This window comes from Mobula birostris, chromosome 22, assembly GCF_030028105.1.
Source record: "Mobula birostris isolate sMobBir1 chromosome 22, sMobBir1.hap1, whole genome shotgun sequence".
Classification (NCBI taxonomy): Eukaryota; Metazoa; Chordata; class Chondrichthyes; order Myliobatiformes; family Myliobatidae; genus Mobula; species Mobula birostris.
The window spans coordinates 62,867,963-62,893,733 of NC_092391.1; the positions used below are offsets into that span (position 1 = coordinate 62,867,963).

Sequence of the window (25,771 nt, forward strand, 5' to 3'; positions counted from 1 at the left end):
ACATCGATTCCATTTAGAAGCCAATGCAGAAGAAGTTCCAGCAACACACAGAGTTGGCCATGAAAATGATCAGCGACAAGACTCCCTCCCGATGTCACAATTGACTTTCCATAATGGCGACCAATCGCACTGATGATGTCTCCTCTTATTGGGACGAAATGTTTGCAAATGAATTGCCAAGATTAGAGAAAACTCAACCCAACCATCAACCACCTGAGACACATATTTGAATTATTTACAAGGTGAATTATTTACAATTATTTATTAGTGCAGAATAGAGCAATATAAACCCACTGAAAGAGTGCAGTGCAGGTAAACGATTAACAGCAAGATCATAACTAGTAGATTGTGAGGCAAACAGCACCCACTCCCCCCCCCCCCACCCCCATGGCTGTGCTGGGCCCATTGCCGTATACTCTGCTCACACATAACCTGAGTAACACATTGCCAAGCTCACAGATGACGACGGTGCTGGGACTTATTGCCAACGATGATGAGAATGCTGGTTTAAGATGGTGCTGGTGAATCTCAGTGACTCCTGGCTGATGAAAAAAGAACTAATACTTTATAGACAATCATCACAAACAATAGCCTCGAACTCCCCTTTGGACTTGGAGGCAATTCGATGTGGGGAAGCACCAGGTCTATCGCCGAGAACGAGGAAGACCCGAGGTTCAATCAATTTAAGTACCAGGTCGAATGGGAAAGGTTGGGTACGGGTGATTCGAGGCAGCGGGGTCCAAGCCCCAGAGCATATTGAGGAGACTGAACCCGATGTTTGGACAACGACTTAGGCGCCAAGCTCAATTGTAAAGGTCAGGATGTCGGGGCCTGAGCCAAGAGATGGGCTGGTTCAGCTTGTTGCTCTGCGAGGTTTACTCAGTTCAGCACTGAACTCTGAATCTGTTTACAGACTCTCTTTTGGTTGTAGAACTGCACTTTGAAGATGGTTATTAACTTCAGGGGAACTCTCATCACTCACAGCCCTCTTTACATCTGCAGCATAGCAGTGGAAACTGAGGGATTTCAAACTCCTGGGAGTCCACATCTCACAACCTCTCACAGTCACAGAACATATTTTGCAAAGCTCACCAATACTTCCAAGGTTCATAGTTCAAATTACATTTATTATCAAAGTGTATATACATTATACAACCTTGAGATTTGTCTCCTTACAGGCAGCCACAAAACAAAGAAACCCAAAAAACCCATTAAAAGAACAATTGCCAAACACTCAATGTGCAGAAAAAAAAAAATCATACATCAAAAACAGGCAAATAACATTCAGGGGATGGCACAGTAGTGTAGTGGTCAGCACAACGCTTCACAGTACCAGTGACCCGGGTTCAATTCCCATCGCACGGTAGTGTAGTGGTCAGCACAACGCTTTACAGTACCAGTGACCCGGGTTCAATTCCCATCACACGGTAGTGTAGTGGTCAGCACAACGCTTTACAGTACCAGTGACCCGGGTTCAATTCCCATCACACGGTAGTGTAGTGGTCAGCACAATGCTTTACAGTACCAGTGACCCGGGTTCAATTCCTACTACTGTCTGTAAGAAGTTTGAACGTTTTCCCCGTGTCTGCGTGGATTTCCTCTGGGTGCTCCGATTTCCTCCCAGAGTCCAAAGACGTACTGCATGGTAGATTATTTGGTCATTATAAATTGTCTGGTGATTAGGCCAGCATTAATTCGGGAGATTGCTGGGTGGTGTGGCTTGAAGGGCTGGAAGGGCCTATTCTGTGCTGCATCTCAATCAATTGATAAATAGATAGATAAAGAATAAATAAAGTTCATGAAAGCAAGTTCTCAGCAAAGAAGCCTATGACAGCTGATCCAGAAGCCTCAGATCAGCACAGAGAAGAGTAAACTGTGCAAGCAGAACACTGGCCCCAACACACTGACATTTTCAATCCGGCCCAGTGCTCAAGTTAGCCAAACAGCAGGTCGTTCTTTGCTCCTGGACCCTGGACCTGCCGCCGCAATTCAGCCTGCACTTGACTTCCAATCTGGTTCAGTATTTAAATCAGCCAAACATTGTCCCTTACTTCAGGCCTGGGCCCCATCACCTCAACACTTGCCTTGCCTTGGGTGTCCCGCTTCACATCTACTTTGAGGCTGAAGAGGGCTGGGCTGTGTACATGCATATGCACATCACACTACAGATGCGTAGAACAGAGCATCCTAGCCTGCTGCATCACTGCTTGCTGCAGAGACTGCACTGCGGCAGAGAGGACAGCTCTACAATGGGGAGTCAAAACTGCCCAACGCATCACCGGCACCAGCCTGCCCACCATCAAGGACATATATACAGAAATTTGCCAGAAAAGGGCCAGTAACAGAATGAAGGATTTCACCCACCCCGCTCCTGGACTGTTTGTCCCACTCTCATCAGGGAGAAGGCTGTGCAGCATCCACACCAGACACAAAAACAGTTCCTTTCCCCAAGCAGTAAGGCTGATCAACACCTCCACCCACTAACCCACCCCTCCATGACCTCTGTTGCTACTACTTTATCATTTCCTGTCAGTCACTTTATGTACAGACACTCCTGTGCCTAGAGTCACTTTATGGATATACAATCAATAAGCTATGTATTTTTATTTATTATTGTGTTTTTTGTGCTGCATCAGATCAGAAGTAACAATTACTTTGTTCCTGTGCACTGAAAATAACATCGAAGAATCTGGAATATCTTACAAGGGGTCCATTCGAGAGTCTGATAACCATTAGACTATAAGACATAGGAGCAGAATTAAGCCATCTGGCCCAGAGTCTGCACCGCCAGTTCATCATAGCTGATCCATTTTCCCACTCAGCCCTAATCTCCTGCCTTCTCCCTTCATGCTCTGACTAATCAAAAATCTATCAAGCTCTACCTTAAATATGCCCAATGCCTTGGCCTCCACAGCCACCTGTGACAAAGAATTCCAGATTCACCATTCTCTGGCTGAAGAAATTCCTCTTCATCTCAATTCAAAATGGACGCTTCTCTATTCTGAGGCTGTGTCCTCTGGTCCTCGACTCCCTCACCATAGGAAACAAAGCACAAGCTTCAAATTTCTTTTCCCTCAAATGGTTGTGTGTGCTCTCAACTAACTCAAAGTAATGTTTTCTTAACATCTTTTAATTTACAGATTGTGCACAAAATTTATTTTGTATGTTTCTATCTGAATAAATAGAACACAGCAGAGGAGAAAGTCTACATGTGGAAGACAAATTTTGAGGCAATAATAGGAACTCTGAGAAAGAAACACTCACAAATTTCTACAGATGTACTGGCTGCATTACCATCTGGTATGGGGGTGGGGGGAGATGGCAGTGACCATCGAAATAAGCTGGAGAGTTGTAAACTCAGTCAGCTCCATCATGGGCACTAGACTCCATAGCATCCAGGACATCTTCAAGGAGCGATGCCTCAAAAAGTGGCGTCCATCATTAAGGACCTCCATCACCCAGGACAGGCCGTCTTCTCATTGCCACCACCAGGAGGGAGGTACAGAAACCTGAAGACACACACTCAGCAATTTAGGAACAGCTTCTTCCCCTCTGTTCTCCGATTTCTGAACGGACTTTGAACCCATGAACACTACCTCACTACCTTTTTTATTTCTATTTTTGCACTACTTACTTAATTTAATTCATCATAGCTGATCCAATTTCCCACTCAGCCCTAATCTCCTGCCTTCTCCAGGTATCCCTTCACGCTCTTAATCAAAAATCTATCAAGCTCTGCCTTAAATATGCCCAAAGTCTGCCCCTCACAGACTTCCAATCTGCGCCTTGTAAGGCATGAAAATGCCCAACGCAGGCCTCAAGGTCTGAGTCGACGTTCCCTCCCCTCCCTACTTAATTTAACTATTTAATATACATAAATATTTACTGTGATCAACATTTTTTTGCTCTATTATTATCTATTGAAATATACTGTTGCCACAAAGACAAATTTCACAACATATGCTGGTGATATTAAACCTGAGAAAGGGTCTCGGCCCAAAATGCCAACTGTTTATTCTTTTCCATGGATGCTGCCTGACCTGCTGAGTTCCTCCAGCATTTTGTGTGTTGCTTTATATTAAACCTGATTCTGATAATGATGTAATGTGAACTGTGACATTACAGCTACAACACAGCAACCAACAGATAACAGTACAAAACTAGTATCTGTGAGATTACATTTGGGAGAATAATCAAAACAAAGATATGAAAAATATATGACAAATATTTAGTCAGGAGGAGAAAAAACATTGTTATCAAATTTAATTCTTCCAGTAGAGATTTACAGAAGAGATCTAAGGTCTTCAAAGATGACAAACATTCAGCCTGCGATTAAGCTGAGGTTCCCTGGGGCCTGATCTGTTTGCACAAGATGGGAAAAGGTGACTAAGATACATTGAGAAACATTACTGGTGAATTACTGTCCACTCTATTCCAAGGGAATAAAATGGCTGATGTATCTTGAACACCATTCTAGATTATTACTTTATTTAGAGATAAAGTGTGGACTCGGCCCCACTGGAGCAACAAGCCGTAACGCTCAGCAAGTCGTTTAACCCTATTATTGGTGTCCGTGATTAGCAGAAACAAAGAAACTGCTTGGAACCACTGGATCCGTTCCCAGGATAAGGCTTTCTTTGGGGACAGAGATGTCGTCTTCCTTCAAAGAAAGGAGTTACCCTCCCTCCACCACTGATGCTGCCCTTAATCGCATCTGCTCCATTTCCTGGACATCCATGCTCAATGTTGCCTTAACAAATTTCATGTCACATGCCGGTGATAATAAATCTGATTCTGACCAGGGGCAGAGTTCCTCTTGCCCTCATCTAGCAGTCTCTGCATCCAACATATCATTTTCTGCAACTTCCAACATCCTTAATGAAATCCTACCACCTAACACACATTTACCTCCTCCCCCCACCCCCCATCTTGCAGCAGGAATTGCTCCTTCAGTGACTACCTTGTCCATTCATCACTCCTCACTAATCTCCCTCCAGGCACTTATCCCTGCAGGCGGCTACACCTGTCCATACACCTGCTCCCTCACATTGATTCAGGGCCCCAAAGTCTTTCCAGGTGAGGCAACACTTCACATGCAAATCTGCTGGGTCATCTTATTTTGTCTGGTGATGTGGCCTCCTCTTCATTGGTGAGACTGGTCAAAAATTGGGAGTCTGCTTTGTTGAGCACCTTTGCTCAGCCCGCTAAAAGCATACTTTTCTGGTGACTAACTGTTTCAATTCCTACCCCCATTCCCATTCCAACAAGTTGGTTCATAGACTCCTCTTTTGCCAAGATGAAGTCACTCTCAGGGTGGAGGAACACCACCTCATATTCCATCTAGGTAGCCTCCAACCTAATACACTGAACATCGATTTCTCCTTCTGGTAATTTTTGTGCTCCCCTTTCCTCTTCTTGTATTCTCCATTTTGGCCTTTTAACTCCTCTCACCTGCCTATTAAACCCCCTGGTGCTGCTCATCCTTCCCTTTCTCCCATCCTATCAGGCTCCTCCCTCTCCGGCTCTTTACCTTTCCCATCCACCTGGCTTCACCCACCACCTTCCAGCTAATCTCCACCCCCACCACCCCTAACCTTTATATTCAGTTGTCTTCTCAAAGGAAGAAATAGGAGCAGGAGTAGGCCATCTAGCCCGTCGAGCCTGCTTTGCTGATCTGGCTATGGACTCATCTCCCACTTCTTTCCAGTCCTGATGAAGGGTTTCAGCCCAAAACGTTGACTGTTTACACTTTTCCATTGATGCTGCCTGACCTGCTGAGTGTGTTGATCTGGATTTCCAGCATCTACAGAATCTCTTGTGTTTTAAATAAAGTGAGCAGTTTGTGCTGCTACAATAGGTAGTTATTTTGATTACAACCCCGTGAAACACCAGACGATGCAGAAGTCCCTTAGATCAGCGGTCCCCAACCACCAGGCCGCGGAAACGATACGAGTCAGCTGCACCTTTCCTCATTCCCTGTCACACACTGTTGAACTTGAACATAGGGTTGCCAACTGTCCAGTATTTGCCGGGACATCCCGCATATTGGGCTAATTGGTTTGTCCCATAAGGGACTGCCCTTGTCCCGTATTTCCCCCACTAAGGTGGAGCGTTCCTATGAAACCTTTCGTGCCGAAATAGCATAAAGCGAAGAAGCAATTACAATTTATATGGGAAAAATTTGAGTGTTCCCAGACCCAAAAAATAACCTACCAAATCATACCAAATAACATAAAACCTAAAATAACACTAACACATAGTAAAAGCAGGAATTATATGATAAATATACAGCCTATATAAAGTAGATGTATGTACAGTATAGTCAGGCAGATTAAGCCAAAACTGGTTTGTGGGGGGTGGGGGGAAATCGGCACATACGCACATGCGCACATCACATATGCGTACGTTACTCACGGATGCGCACACAGGTGCCCACGCAAGGCTTCATGGTCATGGTAGTCTTTCCTGGGGTAAACACAAGTGTCCTGGGATTTGACTGCTAATTTTATCCCTTTTTTGGGAGTGAGAAAGTTGGCAACCCTGACTGTAAAAGACACGTTGAGGTGAGTTTAAGCAACACACAAAGTTGCTGGTGAAAGCAGCATCTCTAGGAAGAGGTACAGTCGACATTTCGGGCCAAGACCCTTCGTCAGGACTAACTGAAGGAAGAGCTAGTAAGAGATTTGAAAGTGGGAGGGGGAGGGGGAGATCCAAAATGATAGGAGAAGACAGGAGGGGAAGGGATGGAGCCAAGAACTGGACAGGTGATTGGCAAAAGGGATATGAGAGGATTATGTGAGTTTAACGCTACTTGAACACCACCCCACCCCCAACCGGGTCAGCCGGTCCACAAGAATATTGTCAATACTAAACTGGTCCGCGGTGCAAAAAAAGTTGGAGATCCCTGCCTTAGATCACAGTATTTATGCATGGACTTACCTGATGTGTCCAGTTTCCTTAAATTCGGATGATTTGCTTGGTAATTCTCCTCCTGCTGTCTGCTTTTATCCAAACTTTCTTGTAATCTGCCACAGAATTTAAAAAAACTTTCAATGTCTAATTAAAGGACAGACTGCATTCACTGGTAGATTTCACCCAATACCCAAAGGATCTAGGACCAGAGGGTACCACCTTCAGAATGGAGGGAACAGAGATGAGGAGGAATTTATTAGCCAGAAGGTGGTGAATCTGTGGAATTCTTTGTCACAGGCGGCTGTGGAGGCCAAGTAATTGGGTATATTACTTGGAGAGGTTGATAGGTTTTTGATTAGTAAGGGCATCAAAGGTTACATGGAGAAAGCAGGAGATTGGAGCGGAGAGGGAAAATGGATCAGCCATGATGAAATGGCAGAGCAGACTCGATGGACCAGATGTAAATTAGCCAGGATCAAATGGTGGAGCAGACTATGCTTTTCAGTTGTATTGGGAAAACAATTCAGAACAAAATATTACATTGTGTATGGCAGAAGTGGTTTGCCATTGCCTTTTTCTGGGCAGTGTTTTCACAAAACGGGTGATCCCAGCCATTATCAATTGTCTGCCTGATGTCAATTGTCGCATATCCAGGACCTGTGATAACCAGCTGCTCATATGACCATCCAATACCTGCTCCCATGGCTTCACATGACCCTGATCAGGGGAGGGGGGGTTACAAAGCAGGTATTGCACCTTCCCCGAGGGTGACCTGCAGGCTAGGGGAGGGAAGGAGCAACTTACACCTCCTTTTAGAGATGCATCTCTACCCCGCCACCTCCTCAATGCAGGCAAAAAGATCATAACTGCATATCTTAAAGATTAGTGGCTATAAGGCATCCTTATCACAGGAGGATAGTTCACTACCAGCAGACTTAGAAAATACTCCACTTATGTTTTAGGAACACTTTAGGAACAGTTTCCTCCCCTACACCAAATTTCTGAACAGTCCATGAACCCATAAATTCTACCTTACTACTTTGCTCACTTTTTGCACTATAATTTGCTACATAGTAAATTTTTATGTATTGCCCTGTACTACTGTGACAAAACAAATTTCATAACTTATGTCAGTGATAATAAACCTGATGCTGACTTAGTTCCCCAGTTAAATTCATTTTATTTAGGTTCAATTTAATATCTGAAAACATATACAACCTGAACTTCTTACTCTTCACAGACATCTATGAAAGGTTGGAGGCTACCTAGGTGGAATATGAGGTGTTGTTCCTCCACCGTGAGGGTGACTTCATTTTGACAAAAGAGGAGTCAATGGACCAACTTGTTGGAATGGGAATGGGGGTAGGATTTAAAACAGTTAATCACCAGAAAAGTATGTTTTTAGCGGACTGAGCAAAGGTGCTCAACACAGCAGACTCCCAATTTTTGCGGTCTGTTGTTGGCGAGAGGAGGAGGAGGACACGTGTGGAGAGAGCTGGTAGACCACTGATGGAGTCGACTGGGAGCAAGGGTCCAAAGGTCAGTGACGCTGGGAGGAGGTCTACGGTTGATGAATGGTCGTATCAGTGAGCTCCAACGTGCACTTTTGACTTTTTCCTTAAAATGGGACCTTTTTATTTTCTTTACTAACCCTATATTCAGATTAAGATTTATAAAGTTAAATCATTTAATTGCATATGGTGTACTGTTTGATATTTTGCGGTGCAGGTTTGTAACCGGGCAACGCATCACGCAGCATCCACACAAACAACAGTTTGGTGGGGCCAGAAGCCGTCTTCCCCTAGCCAAACACTTGCTGGCCGAGCCTGAGGGTCACACTAATTTTAGAACTTGTGTGAAGATCTGATCACATTTTAGGTCATATTTATGCAGAAACAGATAAAATTCTATAGGATTACAAACTCTCTAGCAGCACTGTAAGATACTGGTGAGGTCCAATTTGGAGTACTGTGTGCAGTTTTGGTCACTTACCTACAGGAGAGATGTCAATTAAATTGAAAGAGTGCAGAGAAGATCAACAAGGATGTTGCTGGTACCTGAGTTACAGGGAAAGGCTGAACAAGTTGGGACTTTATACACTGGAGTGTAGAAGAATGTGAGGAGATTTGATAGAGGTATACAAGATGATGAGGGGTGTAGATAGAGTAAATGCAAGCAGGTTTTTTCCCCCACTGAGGTTTGGTGCGATTACAACTAAAGGTCATAGGTTAAGGGAGAAAATAGAAATGTTTAAGGCAACGGCTGCCTACCTTTTTTAATGACATGGACTAATACCATTAAGCCAGGGGTCCACAGACCAAAGGTTGAGAACCCCTAGTTTAAGAGAAACTTTACTCAGTGTGGATAAGCTGCCAGCACAAGTGGTGGATGTTGATTTAATTTCAACATTTAAGAGAAATGATGATACGTACATGGATGGGAGGATTATGGAGGACCATGGTCCGGGATGGAACTATACATATTAATAAGTTTAGCATGGACTAGATGGGCTGAAGGGCCTGTTTCTGTGATATAGGCTTCTATGACTGGCTTTAAAAGTAAAAGTTACACAATAAATAGATGCACAAGTTGTAAATATTCTGCTCATTATTTCTTGGGGCCATTTTGTCAGCCAATTCAGTCCTGGAGCCACTTTTCACAAAGAGCCATGTTAGACGTAAATACACATTAAACAAGTTGTGGGTAAATGAGAACCATTTGTAAAATGACAACTGGCAAGGTGGTTCTACATCTAAATGCAGAATGTGCTGACACAAGACAGGAAGTCAGGCATTTGCAACGCAATGGCATCTTACTTCCCACTTCATACTCAGCATTCAGGGACCTGATACTGCAAGGCATGTGACAAGTAGAACTGAACTCGTAACAGACAGATGTCGAAACCAATATCATGCAGATATAGCAGAGCAGATTTCATCAGAATCAGGTTTAATATCACCAGCATGTCGTGAAATTGGTTGTCTGTGCAGCAGCAGTACAATGCAATACCTAATTATAAAAACTGAATTGCAGTATATTTATATTATTTTATATTTATTTAGAAATACAGCATGAAAGAAAGAGGCTGTATCCAGCCGTGCCATCCAGCAATCCCCCTAGCCTAATCACAGGACTATTTACAATGACCAATTAACCTACCAACCAGTATGTCTTTGGACTGTGGGAGGAAACCAGAGCTCTCGGAGGAAACCACACGGTCACGGTGAGAACATACAAACTACTTACAGGCAGCAGTGGAAATTGAACCCGGGTCACCGGTACTGTAAAGCATTATGCTAACCATTCCTAGAATCATTCTCACGAACCTCCTCTGAACCCTCATCAATGTCAGCTACATCCTTTCTTAGAGAAGAGGTCCAAAACTGCTGACAATACTCCAAGTGAGGCTGCACTAATGCTTGATAAAGCCTCAAATTTACATCCTTGATTTTATATTCCTAATCAGAATCAGGTTTAATATCACTGGTATCATGTCATGAAATTTGTCTTTGCAGCATCAGTACAATGCCAATACAATAACAAAAACAGAATAAAAGTCTACATATTAAAAAGTTAAATTAAATAAGTAGTGCAAAAAAAGTAGTGAGGTAGTGTTCACAGGTTCAATGTCCGTTCAGAAACCAGATGGCAGAGGGGAAGAAGCTGTTCCAGAATCATTGAGTGTCTGCCTTTCAGGCCAAGGCAATATGCCTGAACGACTGGCATTCTGTCGCACTCACCTCAACAATAAGCAAATGCTTTGAGAGGCTGGTCAAGGACCTCGTCTGCAGCTTGCTACCACCCACACTGGCCCCCTACAATTCGCCTACCGACACAACCAATCAACAGATGACACTCACAACACGCTGGAGGAACTCAGGTCGGGCAGCATCCGTGGAAAAGATCAGTCGACGTTTCGGGCTGGAACCCTTCGTCAGGACTGTAGGGGGAAGGGGCAGAGGCACTATAAAGAAGGTGGGGAGAGGGTGGGAAGGAGAAGGCTGGTAGGTTCCAGGTGAAGAACCAGTAAGGGGAAAGATAAAGGGGTGGGGGAGGGGAAGCAGGGAGGTGATAGGCAGGAAAGGTGAAGAAGGAATAGGGGAAAACACAATGGGTAGTAGGAGGAAGCAGAACCAAGTGGGAGGTGGTAGGCAGCTGGGGGAGGGGGAGGATGAAATAGGGATAGGGGAAGGGAGGGGGAGGGAATTACCGGAAGATGGAGAATTCTATGTTCATACCAAGGGGCTGGAGACTACCTAGACGGTATATGAGGTGTTGCTCCTCCAACCTGAGTTTAGCCTCATCCTGGCAGTACAGGAGGCCACGTATGGACATATCTGAATGGGAGTGGGAAGCAGAGTTGAAGTGGGTGGCTACTGGGAGATCCTGTCTGTTTTGGCGGTCAGAGCGGAGGTGCTCAACAAAGCGGTCCCCCAATCTGTATCGGGTTTCACCAATGTAGAGGAGGCCGCACCGGGAGCAATAGATGACCCCAACAGACTCACAAGTGAAGTGTTGCCTCACTTGCAAGTACTGTTTGGGACCCTGAATGATGGCAAGTGAGGAGGTGTAGGGACAGGTGCAGCACTTGCGCTTACAGGGATAAGTGCCAGGTGGGAGATCCGTGGGGAGGGATGTGTGGATCAGAGAGTCGCAAAGGGACCGATCCCTGCGGAAGGCGGAGAGGGAAGGATGTGCTTAGTGGTGGGGTCCTGTTGAAGGTGGCGGAAGTTGCGGAGGATAATGTGTTGGATCCAGAGGCTAGTTGGGTGGTAGGTGAGGACAAGGGGAACTCTGTCCCTGTTGTGGTAGCGGGAGGATGGGGTGAGAGCCGAAGTGCGGGAAATAGAGGAGATGCGGGTGAGGGCATCATTGATGACAGCAGAAGGGAAACCACGATCCTTAAAGAAAGAGGACATTTGAGATGTCCTGGAACGGAAAACCTCATCCTTGGAGCAGATGCGGCGGAGACGGAGGAACTGGGAATAGGGAATGGCATTTTTCTCATCCTCGGAGCAGATTCGAACAGATGACAATAGCCACAGCTCTACATATCGTCCTTACACATCTGGAGGAGGATGATGCTTATGTGAGAATGTTGTTCTTAGACTACAGTTCCGCATTCAACACCATAGTTCCCTCTAGGCTTGACAAGAAGCTCAGAGACCTCAACCTTCACCCTGCCTTGCGTAGCTGGATCCTGGACTTCCTGTCAGGTCACTGGCAGATAGCAAGAGTGGGCTCCCTCACCTCTGCCCCTCTAACCCTCAATAGAGGAGCCCCCCCACCCCCAGGGCTGTGTCCTTCTTTACCCTCTGTACACCCATGGCTGTGCTGCCACACGCAGCTCCAATCTATACATGTGAACTTCCCACTATTCAGGACATTTACAAAGACAGATGTGTAAAAAAGGCCCAGATCATTGGGAACCCGAGCCACCGCAACCACAAACTGTTCCAGCTGCTACCATCTGGGAAATGGTACCACAGCATAAAAGCCAGGACCAACAGGCTCCGGGACAGCTTCTTGGGTAGCAATGGAGGAGGAGAAGATGGCGATGCTGCCACTCCGGTGAATGATATCTGCAATCTGTCAAGTAGGGTACCATGCACAATTCTGATCTGATGGAGACAGACGTGAGAGTACGGAGGAACATCTGGAGAAACTTCTGAAATGTCTGCTTCGCTGCCGCTGCTACTGTGTGGTCCGGAATCTCCGGAGCAGGAGGCCCTGAATCCTCAGCTTTGCTTGTTTTGGCGGCCGGGGTGAGGTCGAAGGTGCTCGGCAGAGGATGGTGCTCGGGAGGCTCCATCGGAGGGACTGGTCGGAGGCTCAAAGTTTTCAGATGGACGGACTCAGTGTCGGCTGTTGTCAGGTGCTTCCACTGCATCGGCAGTTGTCGGTCCCTGGAGGTTTACGGCAGGCCTCACACTCACTCGTACAGTCTAGATAGCAAACAATTCGAGCCTGAATGACTATCCCTGGATGGTTGCGTGGCAGTAGCAGGTCTTGCCTTGTGTATCGGATCACCAGAGCTGTTTCTGCCACATACATGTAATCGACAGAATTAGACAGACACCACTCCACTTGTCACCATCCATGACACAGACGGTGATGCATCCAGTCAGAATGCTCTCCATGGTACATCTGTAGAACTTTGCCAATGTCTTTGGTGACATACAAATCTCCTCATAATACCAATGAAGTATACTCGCTGTTGTGCCTTCTTTGTAGCTGCATCAATATGTTGGGCCCAGGATAGATCCTCAGAGATGTTGACACTCAGCAGAAAAAAATCAGGTGACTTCAGCAGATCCTGAGTTCACCTGGTCCAAGTACGCAGAAATACTGAACACTAAAGTTTCAATGAATCAAATGCAATCTATTCCTGGACAAACTATAATATTGAGCAGATGAAAAAGTCAATACAACATCAATGAAATAGAATTAATGTCAGCACCAGACCAGGTAACAGCTTCTTCCCTCAGGTTGTGATGCCACCACTGATGTCTCATCACCAGGACAGCCAGCTGCTTACTGTGCTGCACATGCACGTATCTTGAATTTCTTTTGGCGTATGCCTGCATGCGAGTCTGTGCGTGTGCGTCTGCGCGTCCGTGCGTGCATAATGTCTTTTTCATGGTTTTTACAAGGCGCGGAACGAGAGAGAGAGACTGTGGCACGCCACTCCTCACACAGACATTTTTGCAGTATTCTCCCTTTATCTTACGAGGTTGAGTTGTGATCTCGACACTCAACCCGGCACAGATAGAAAGCTTACTCAGGAGCGGACCCGACAAGTTTCGAACCCGGGAACCTCCGCTCTGGGTCTGGCACCGATGTCATTGCGCCACCAGCCGGCCCTTGAATTATATTTTATTAACTTAGTTATGGTAACACTTCGGTTACATGCTGTGTGATATGCTTTGTGGAGACACCGCGGTCCGGAAGAATGCTGCTACGTTTATGTGTACAGTCAGATGACAATAACCAAGAGGACTACAACTTTGGTGTAAGGTTATGTGCCTTAGTGACTGGGAGAGCTATGTTGGCTGAAGTCAGGGTTTGGTAGGGTCACCCATGCCAAACTGGTCAAAGTGTAGAGACGAGAGTGGTCCACCAGTCTTCTAGGTTTGGAGGTTCAGCTCAGGCCAACAACCTTGGCTGGTAAAGCAAAGTTGTTAAGGAATCAGCAATGAACAACCTTCTGTATCTTTGTGCAACAGTATGGATAGACTGAGATGGACGACCTTCATTGCTGCGCTAAACACCATAAGAGGACAATAAATGCGAACTTGTCAGAGGGACACTGGAATTGCTTTGTCAACAGCCTCACCAGAAACAATATCCTAATCTACAGATCATTAACACTCATTTCCTGACATAGTTCAATACTATACCGACTCCTCAATTTTACTCCACCTAGACAGACTGATCTAACAATACCCATCTACACACTGCCAAATCTGATTTAGGATACAATGTTAAATAGGGATGAAGCAAAGATCTAGAAATACCATGTATTGAAATTACATAACAGAACATGGAAGAGATGTGCCACGGTCTTAAAGCAAACATACACATACAAAATGCTGGAAAAACTCAGCTTAGGCACCATCTATGGAAATAATGTTTCGGGATGAAAAGGGAGAAGATACGAGAATAAGGTGGGGGGAGGGGAAGAAGAACAAGCTGGGTCACAGGTGAATCCAGGTGGGTGGTGGAGGTGCTGAGGAAGTAAGAAGTTGGGAGACGATATTTGGAAAAGGCAAAGGGCTGGGGAAGGAACACACACAAAAAATGCTGGTGAAAACGGCAGGCCAGGCAGCATCTATAGGAGGAGATACAGTCGACGTTTCGGGCCGAGACCAACGAAGTCCTGACAAAGGGTCTCGGCCCGAAACGTTGACTGTACCTCTTCCTATAGATGCGGCCTGGCCTGCTGCATTCACCAGCATTTTTTGTGTGTGTTACTTGAATTTCCAGCATCTGCAGATTTCCTCAGGCTGGGCAAGGGATGTGCTGGGAGAGGAGAGTAGACTGTGGGAGAAAGGGAAAGAGGAGGGATGGGAGGGGGAGATGAGAAGAGGTAAGAAGGGTCAGAGTGGGGAATTGAAGGGGGGGGGGAACCAGAAGTTGAAGAAACTGATGTTCATGCCATCAGTTTGGAGGCTACGGGGATGGATTTTGAGAGGTGCTCCTACATCCTGAGAGTGGCCTCATTGTGACAGAAGAGAAGGCCGTGGACAAGTTGGAATGGGAATGAAGTACACACAAACCATAGCCTTGCCTTACCATCTCCAAAGTGTAATATCTACAGAATGCTTATGCAAATTAATTTCAGTGACAAAAGCAAAGCATAAACAGGGACTTGGCATTATTACTACAAACTGTAACAAGAACAATTACATCTCACATTCTGTTTACAAGACTCACCATTAGATAGATACTTTATTGATCCCAAATTACAGTGTCACAGTAGCATTACAAGTACACAGATATAAATATTAGAAGAGTTTAGAAAAATAGAGGGCTATGGGTAACCCTAGTTAATTTTTAAGGCAAGGACATGTTTGGCACAGCTTTGTGGGCCAGAGGGCCTGTATTGTGCTGTGGGTTTTCTATGTTTCTAAGAGAAGTAGAAAGAGTAAGAAATAAGTTAACAAAAACAGTCTAACAAAAGGGAGGTTATCACTTCCCCAGCTAAAGGTCGACTCATTACAGAGCCTAATTGCCGAGGGTAAGAATGACCTCACAGTGTTCTTTGGAGCAGTGCAGTTGTCTTAGTCTGTTACTAAAAGTGCTCCTCTGTTCAGCCAAGGTGGCATGCTGAGGGTGAGAAACATTGTCCAGAATTGCCAGGATTTTCCTGAGGGTCCTTTATTCTTCCATGGCCTCCAGTGTGTCCAGTTTGACTTCTGTAACAGAGCCAGCCTTTCTAATCAGTTTATTGCGCCTATTGGCATCACCCATGTTGATGCCATTGCTCCAGCATGCCAATGCATAAATAATTGTACTGGCAATAGCAGACTGGTAGAACATGTAAAGCAAAGGCCTGCATACTCCAAAGGACCACAGTCTCCTCAGGAAGTAGAGGCAAATCTGGCCCTTCTTGTACACTGCCTGTGCTGGTGTTCCACTCAAGTCTGTCATCCAGGTGCACCCCCAGATACTTGTAGGTACTCAACATCAATAGTAACAGAGAGCAATGCAGGCTTAGTCTTCCTAAAGTCCATCACCATCTCCTTATCTTACTGATGTTGAGCTGTAGATAATTCAGCTTGCACCATTTGACAAAGTCTTCTACCAGGGCCCTGCATTCATCCTCCTGTCCTCCCCTTACACACTCAACTGTTGCTCAAGTGTGCTTTTGTAGGTGAACTGCTGAGGATCGAGGGCTGACCTGACTAGGGGGTCGGAGGTGAGCCAAAACCAACCACTCGAGGGGCTTCATTATGTGTGAGACCAGGGCCACTGGACAGTAGTTATTCAAGACTTTTGGTTGGCTCTTCTTGGGTACTGAGACCATACATGATGTTTTCCAGGTTAAGACTCAGACTGAAAATGCGCTGGAGAACCCCACACAGCTGCTCAGCACACTCCTTCAGGACTTTGGGGTTCACACTGTCCAGTACCAATGCTTTGCCATGTCTGAGTTTCTCCAGAGCCCTCTCACCTGCTCAGTAATGAAGTTGAGTCCATGATGACTGGGGAGTTGGTGGATGGTGGGAGGCTGGGGAGGTGAAAATTGGGACAATAGCAGTTGGTAAGCGGAGATGTGGATGGTCAGTGCAGGGCAAGGAAGGGATGAAGACAGTGGTAGCCTGTGTTGCTCATCCACGTGTCGAATTGGATGGGGAAGGAGGGAGGAAGGGAGGTGTAGGTGCTGAGGGAGCATTGGGTGTCCTTGCATCTGGACTGGTGTGCTGAAGGGGGCATGAACAGGAGGGCAATTGTCAAACCTATTAAAAAAAAATTGGTTTAACTCATTAGTCCATTCACAGTTGCATTCCAAGGCTCTACAGCTAGGCTGTAGACATAATACTAGACAGAGAATGCTACTACAAATTCAATGAGAGTTACTTACTACCTGTTAAGCCACTGGCATTTAGAGTGTGATACAGTGATGATCATCCATCCCTGCCTATCCATTGCATCACACTCAGATGTAGAAGGACTCTTCAGTGCTGATTCCGTAACAATTTTTTTTTTTGACCAGTCAGGGTTGTTAGCCCTGAGCTGAACCCCACTGTACCTGGAAGACCAGTGGACCACTCTTAGCCTGGCCTTTACCCTTTGAACTGTATCATGGGTGACCCTACCAAGAGCCAAAGCACAAGGACCTGACTCCAGCCAACATAGCTCTCCGGGTTATTGAGACCTTCAAACCCTATGATAAGGTTGTGGCCCTCTTGGAGGAAACAGGAGAGGAGAGGAAGATTACTCACTTGCTCCTAGTCTGCTTTTCAGGTTCTGGAGGGGCTTGTGGTTCAGAGTTCCTGAATTTGAAGTAGTTTGTAATGCCGCCAAAGATGCTCTTGATGCTGTTGATGTGTCTCTGGCTAACTTGCATATCCTGATCCATCTTATCCAGCATTTTATCTGTTCGCCTCAGTGCATCACCTTGTCGTAGAAGTTCCTGTCCAGTTTTTAAAAAAAAAAGAACAGAAGCTGGTAAACATCTTATAATATGCTCAGATGTGCCACCTCAGGTGACATTGTCCCAAACAGAAATGGGGGGGGGGGGGGGGGGGGGGAGGAGAGAAGATGACCCACAAATAAAACAGGTGAAAAGTTGGCAAAGTTACAGAGGGTAAACACACCTCAGTGAAAACCGTATTCACGTCACTACAATGTTGAAGTCAATTTGCTAGATCTCCAGAAATGATTATAAAACTGAAGGGTCTCAGCCTGAAACATCTGCTCTTCACTGTTCTCCATGGATGCTGTCTGACCTGCTGAGGTACTCCACCATTTTGATTGTGTTTCTCTGGATTTTCAGCATCTGCAGAATCTTCTGTGGTTATAAAACTCTGCTACCCGCGTGCCAACCTGTCTCTAGTGTTCACTGATTCCCTTTGAGCCTTACACATAAAACCTCAACATGAAAACTCATCTAAGTATTTAAACCTATCCAGGGCCTGACCACAGACACCTCCACCTCCACCTCTCTTTAATCTTTACCAAACATCTTTCAAGATATCTCTCTTTCAACTCGGGCCTTGAACGTAGATTTATAATTCTCCATCTCTAGTGGCAGAGCTTTTAGCTGCAAGGGACCAAACCCAAATTCCCTCCCCAAATGTGTTTATCCAGCTGTGTCCTCTTCAATGGGATGACGAGATGGAGATACATCCTTACTAAAGCTGAACAGCGCTCCTTCCCTCTGCTAGCCTGCAGGTCACCCTTGGGCAAGGTGTAGCACCTGCTTAGCCCCACCAGATAAGGGTCAGGTGAAGCCATGGGAGCAGGTGGTGGATAGTCATATGAGTAGCTGATTCATATCACAAGTCCTGGTTATGTGACCACTGATGCCAGGCAGACAGTCTCTGGAGAGTATTGATAATGGCTGGGGTCACTCATCTTGTAAAGACACTGCCCAGAAGGTGGCAATAGCAAACCACTTCTGTAGAAAAATTTGCTAAGAACAATCATGGTTACAGAAAGACCATAATCGCCTACGTCACACACAACGATGATGTCCTCTTCAAAGCTCAAATGTTTGGCTTAATATGGCCTCACATTTCCAACTACCACTTGGGATGTTTCACTGGTCTTTCAAGCTCAAGTTATAACTACAAATGCATACACCACCAGTTAAGGGAGCTACAGGTCCTCTGTCAGCAGGGTCGACCATGGATGTTGCATTCTACCTACCTACATGATATGCAAGCCAGGCCAGTACGATATAGAGAGCAAGCTGTTGCCCATGTAGCAAGCTCTCCCTCTCCATTCACCTGATGAACAGCAGAGGCTGATACAGTTTTGCACCAGCATTGTCGCAGGAATTGCCAGTCAGTCTTGAGTTCAATATAGAACTGCCTTAGGAACTCCAGTTCCGGATTTTTCCTTGAGGTTTACTCCCAAAGCCTTCTCCATGATGGGTACAGACGCAAGACAGCGGAGGTTTGAGATCAGTCTTTTCCTTCTCATCAGCTATAAACCATGGTGATGGGGGTCATCTACCCACAGTTGAGAAGGTTAAGGATATTGAATGAGGGAGAGTGTAGCAAGCTGGATTAAAAGATGGGTTAGTGGGGAAATGTTAAGATGGTTCTTCAGTTTTAGGACTATCAACTATTTTCACGACAATCAACAAAATGGTTACAGGGTTAGTGAGGGGCTCAAATTTCCAGATATCAGCAAGAGATGGAATTTCTATAGGACTTTGGACAAAAAGGGAAGGATATTGAACATCATTAAGAGCAACATATTGTAGCAATGTTCCTCATAGCCAGTACAGAAATAACTGGCTAATGCCCAATTAAGCCTGTTGCCTGGATCAGGTGTAGTCATCTAAAATACAGTAATTAGCCCAATTGCTTTATACCACTAGCAATCACTGATCAGGTCTATAAGCTGCTTTCTATGCTCTCCTGTGATTGTGTGGGTTTCCTCTGGGTGCTCCGGAACCCTCCCACATCCCGAAGTGCAAAGTAAATTTATTATCAAAGTACATACGTCACCATATACAACCCTGAGATCAATTTTCTTGAAGGCACACTCAATAAACCTATAGAATAATAACCGTAACAAAATCAATGAAAGACCGCATCAACTTGGGTGTTCAACCAGCGTGCAGATTACGAACTGCGCAAATACAAAATTAAATCAGCAATAAATACCAAGAACCTGAAATGAAGGGTCCTTAAAAGTGAGTCCATTGGCTGTGGGGACATTTCAATGATGAGGCAAATGAAGTTGAGTGAAGTTATCCCCTTTGGTTCAAGATCTTGATGGTTCAAGGGTAATAACTGCTCCTGAACCTGGTGATGCTGGGCCTGAGGCTCCTGTACCACCTTCCTGTTGGTAGCCGCAAGGAGAGAGCATGTCCTGGGTGGTGGGGGTCCCTGATGATGGATACTGCTTTCCCACAACAGTGTTTCGTGTAGATGTGCCCAATTGTGGAGGAGGAATTTACCTGTGATGGACTGGGCCATATCCACTACTTTTTTGGAGAAATTTCCAGTCAAGTGTATTGGTGTTTCCATACCAGGCTGTGTTGCAGCCAGTCAATATACCCTCCACTACACATCCATAGAAGTTTGTCAAAGTTTTAGACGTCATGCCGAATCTCTACAAACTCCAAAGGAAGTAGAGGCATTGCCGTGCTTGCATGCTGAGCCCAGGACAGTCATCCTAAAGAATAACATCAAAGAATTTAAAGTTGCTGACACTCTCCACCTCGGATCCCTGGATGAGGACCAGCTCATGAACTTCTGGTTTCGTCCTCAGGAAGTGAATAATCAGCTCCTTGTTCTTGCTATTTTGAGTGAGAGGTTGCCATTATGGCACCATTCAGACTCGCAGGTGAGGGTTAGCAAGTTGTGGGAATTCCAAGATGATGAAAATGACACATTTCACTGTATGCTTTTAATGTACCCAATAATTAATTTCTTAATAAACAGTACATAAAGTATCTGCCATTTGGCCCATTACATTAGCAGCTGCTGTTTCAAAGTACAATCCACTGGCCTGCCAACTGTTGTTAAACTTTACAAGTAGCAGTAGAACAAAGTACAATCCAAATAGCCCCACACTCATCCAATGTTTTATCCTGCACCACACTGATCCACTACAATAAACCGCACACCCAACGAACAGTCAACATCAGGGTCCTGGAGGAACGTTGTTTCGTTTTTACTGTGTACTGTACCAGCAGCTTATGGTCAAAATGACAATAAACTTGACTTGTTAAAAGAACACCAAGGTTTCCTCCAAATCTAGTCTTAAATGTGCAGTTTATGAAAACAAACCTCAATTGCTCTCTACTTGATGACGGATTGAGCAGTGCCATAGGAACAGTGATGGTAGCATTGGCAGAGGCTCAGAGCGGAAAGATGGTGGGTTTCCTAAGCCCTCTGTTATTGCCTGGGGTCAAGACTTGGGTTTTGGAGGCACTATCTGTTGTGACTGTGAACAAAGTCACCAGAGAGATACCGAAGCAGGTGATATAGAAGTCTTTATTCAGCAATACAAGCAGCAATCACACTAGAGACACTTAGACGAAGAGGACTGCCTGACCCAATATTACATGGCATTTTTATATGCTAAAAATCAAAGGTAACAGCAGGACAATTCTATATTTACAATGTATCTACAATGCTTCCTTTGAATTACATATAGTTTTCAAATACCTCCATCTTCATACCCACACTCGATACCCAAAATGAATGTTAATCCCCACTGTCCCTGAGCTGCAATCTTAGGACATTGGGATGTTTCTTTGTACACAATCAACCCCCAGTCCGTAGCTCCAGGAACACCATTATTAAGAGCTGCATTTTAAATTCAATTTGCAATCTACATTTAGGTCTGAAGACTGGCTCCTATTGAAATTAGTATTTGCTAGATACCATAACTCCAGAATATGCACTAACTTTGGCAACACAGCCTGGACTTGTGATTCAGTCTTGCAACCTCTCCCACCCAGTTTCAAGTAGCCAACGTAACATCAAAAGTAAATTCAAAATAATAGAGATTACAAAGACTTTCAGCAGATCAAACAGCCATGGAAAGTCGGGTTGATACAGACTGGATGGATTTAACTGGAACTCGGGAAATAAAAATGCATCAATAAAATAAATGATCAGCACAAAAGATTTTTTGAACACTGAAGATATTCATGCTGAGTAATCCTGTAAGAAAATTGGCAATGATTAAAGAAATCAGAGAAATAGAACTGGACAATTTCATGGAACATCACTAATTTGTGGTGTGCAATTTAAACTTACAACACCTTGAAAAAAAAATATTGAGTCCCCATAACTATATTCACATTTTGCTGTCATTTTCTAAACTTCTGCATATCAAAAGAAAAATTCCAAAAGTCATCAACTAGTTACTAAAAATAAAAAAAAATTGAGAGGCTGTAAAGTATTCCCCCTTCGACCTTTTACTACTTCTCAGCTGCCTATCGCCTACCCCAGTGGTGTGACATTCACCATCTTCCAATCCCCCAGGACCTGCCCAGGGTCCAGAGAATTTTGGTAAATCATCACCAAAGCCTCTACTATAACCTCTGCCATTTCTTTCAGTACCCTGGGATGCATTCTGTCAGGACCAGGGGACTTAGTTATCTTCAGGCCCAGAAGCTTGCTTAGTACCACCTCTTTAGTAATAGGTATTCTACCGAGGTCCTCACCTCCCATCACATCCATGTTAGACGTGTCCTCCACTGTGAAGACCGACACAAAATAGTCAGCCGTTTCTTCATTACCCATTATCAATTGCCCCTTCTCGCCCTCCAAGGGACCTAGCCACCCTTTTCCACTTTACATGTTAATTATGAAATTTTTATATTTTGTGCTAGTTTATTTTTATAATCTAGCTCCCCTTTCTTTATTACTCGCTTGGTGGTACTTTGTTGCTTTTTAAAGTTCTTCCAATCTTCCAGTTTCCCACTACTCTTGGCAGCTTTGTACGCACTTGGCAACTTGGTGAGTGGAGTAATGATGGCACTAAACGGCGACTCCTTTGATTGCATCTTCCGAAACAGCTCTATTTCCGTCTTTAATATCTTTATCTTTCCTCTTTAGGGTTCTTTTGAAGACCCTGACCTGGAGTTACACGCTGACTTTGGTTCTTTGTGGGAATGGGACCCACTCTCGGGGTTTCATAAATGACCATTATTGTTCAGCACGCCAAGGGCTCGGCCTAAGAGTCTGGCTCTGACTTAGAAGCCTAGGATCTCGGGGCTCTGGAGAGGGGTGGATCGAGGGCTGGTGTCATGGCAGGAGACCCATGTGTTGAAATATCTGTGTTGAGACCAAAGGCACAGAGCTCGAAAAAAGCAATGTAACGGGCTTTTAACATCATAAACCAGTGAGCTGTTTGTTATGTCTCCCAGCTCCTAGGAAAACGGAGGCACCTCCTTCTCCCTTATTAGGGAGGGAGAACCTGTGGTATGTCGAATGCCAGGTGAAACGCTAAGTCTGTGTCTTTGCTATTGCTTTGCTCACGCTTGAGTGCTCGGTGGCAGTGCTGATGTTTTTTTTGCCGGTGAGGAGAGGGGGATTGTTCCTCTCTGCTGCTTATGCACAGGAGGGAGGGGTGCTTGGGGGCTTTGGGGTTTTAGCATTTAACTGTCGTTCATTCTTTGGAGCACTCCTGTTTTTGTGGATGATTGCGAGGAAAAAGCATTTCATGATGTATATTGTATACATTCCTTTGACATTAGATTAGACCTTTGAACGAGCTTTTAGTTAGATGCCTTCTTTTATCCCCTTGGTTATCCAAGTCTGGCTCTCCCCACCCTTACTGTCCTTGCCTTTAACTGGAATATGCTTTTTTTGAGCATCATGAAAAATTTATTTGGAAGTCTTCCACTGTTCCTCAACTGTCCCACCAGATCAAATATGATGCAGAATATAGTATTAATGGTAAGACTCTTGGCAGTGTGGAGGATCAGAGGAATCTTGGGGTCTGAGTCCATAGGACACTCAAAACTGCTATGCAAGTTGACTCTGTGGTTAAGAAGACATATGGTGCATTGGTCTTCATCAATTGTGGGATTGAGTTTAAGAGCCGAGAGGTAATGTTGCAGCTATATAGGACCCTGGTCAGACCCCACTTGGAGTACTGTGCTCAATTCTGGTCGCCTCACTATAGGAAGGACATGGAAACCATAGAAAGGGTGCAGAGGAGATTTACAAGGATGTTGCCTGAATTGGGAGCATGCCTTATGAGAATAGGTTGAGTGAATTCGGCATTTTCTCCTTGCAGCTACGGAGGATGAGAGGTAACTTGACAGAGGTGTACAAGATAATGAGAGGCATTGATCATGTGGATAGTCAGAGGCTTTTCCCCAGAGCTGAAATGGCTAGCACGAGAGGGCATATTTTTTTTTAAGGTGCTTGGAAGTAGGTACAGAGGAGATGTAGGCGTTAGTTGTGTTTTTTTTAAAATACACAGAGTGGTGAGTGCGTGGAATGGGCTGCCGGCGGCAGTGGTGGAGGTGGAAACGATAGGGTCTTTTAAGAGACTCCTGGATAGGTACGTGGAGCTCAGAAAAATAGAAGGTTATGGGTAAAGCCTAGGTAGTTCTAAGGTAGGGACATGCTCGGCACAGCTTTGTGGGCCGAAGGGCCTGTATTGTGCAGTTATGTTTCTATAGCCTGTGTTCCCAGTCTACACTAGCCAAATTCTCCCTCATTCCATTGTAGTCTCCATTGTTTAGGCATAATACACTGGTTTTAGATTGAACTATTGCAGCCTCCATTTGTATGAGAAATTCAATCATACTGTCATCACTCTTTCCAAGAGGATACCTAAATAGAAGATCACTAAATTTACCTGTCTCATTGCACAGGACCAGATTGAAGACAGCACATTCCTTGTAGGTTCAGTACATGCTGTTCAAAAAAGCCATTATGGATGAAGGCTATGAAATCCTCAAGACTGCCTCAACCAACTTGATTCATCCAATCTATGTGAAGATAACTCCTATTCCATCCTTACAGGCCTCATATTTCACTGTTTTATTGCCTGTGCCACTGTAATGTTATTATTCAGTGGCCAGTAGATAACTCCCACCAGTGATGTTTTCCCTTTACTATTCCTAATCTCTACCCAGATGGATTCCACATTCTGCTCCTTAGATCTTATATTGTCTCTCACTATTGCCTTGATCTCATCTTTAACAACACTACCCCAGTTCCCTTACCTTCCTGCCTATCCTTCCGTATCACTTGATATCCCTGGATATTTAATTTCCAACCCTCTCCACCCTGCAACCACATCTCTGTAATGGCCACTAAATCATACATTTTTGTACTGATTTAAGCCACAAGTTCACTGACATTGTTTTGAATACCATGGGCATTCAAATAAATTGTGCTTTTAAAATTTTGTAATTTTTTCTCTTTGGCACTTAACTTTTTTTCAACTCTTTTCTTTTTTTATCTTTTGTTTTATTTTTCTCCATATTTTTCTTTTTAACATTACGCATACTTCTCCAATCTGTTGAACCCACCCTCCTACCATTTAGTTTAAAACCCTATCCACAGCCCTAGTTATGCAATTCGCTAGGATCCAGGTCCCATCACGATTCAGGTGGAACCCATCCCATTGGTACAGCTCCCTCCTTCCCCAATACCGGTTCCAGTTTCCCATGCATTCAAACCCACTTCTTTGGGTCACACATTTAACTCTCTAATCTTCTTGACCCTATGCCAATTTGCACGTAGCTCAGGTAGATTACTACCTTTTTGGCTCTGCTTTTTAATTTAGTTCTTAGCTACTCAAATTTCCTCAGCAGAACCCCTTTCCTCGTTCTCCCCATGTCATTGGTACCCACATGGACCAAGACAACTGTATCTTTCCCCTCACACTGCAAATTCCTCAGGTCAGATAAGATGTCCCAAAACCAGGCATCAGGGAGGCAACACCGCTCTATCCTTGTGACAGAGAACTCTGTCTATTCCCCTGCCTATACTATCCCCAGCTACCACTACATTTCTCTTCTCTCTCCCCCCACCACCTTGAATGGCTCCCTGAACCACAGTGCCTCAGTTAGTTTGCTCATCCTTCCTACAGCCCCACTCTCATCCATACAGGGAGCAAGAATCTCAAACCTTTTGGACAAGCTCAAGGGCTGAGGCTCCTCCAGCACTGCCTCTTGGATCCCACTACCCACCTC

General features: G+C 44.8%; 1 protein-coding gene across 1 annotated transcript in view; it reads right to left on the reverse strand.

Annotated features, from left to right (window-relative positions):
- Window positions 1–25,771, reverse strand: part of snap29 (synaptosome associated protein 29) — a 54,366-nt gene that overhangs the window by 14,532 nt on the left and 14,063 nt on the right. The window contains exons 2-3 of the mRNA XM_072240886.1: window positions 17,361–17,551; window positions 6,940–7,025 (exon numbers count right to left, since the gene is read on the reverse strand). Of these exons, the coding sequence (XP_072096987.1) occupies window positions 6,940–7,025; window positions 17,361–17,551 (277 nt within the window). The remainder of the gene's footprint in view (window positions 1–6,939; window positions 7,026–17,360; window positions 17,552–25,771) is intronic.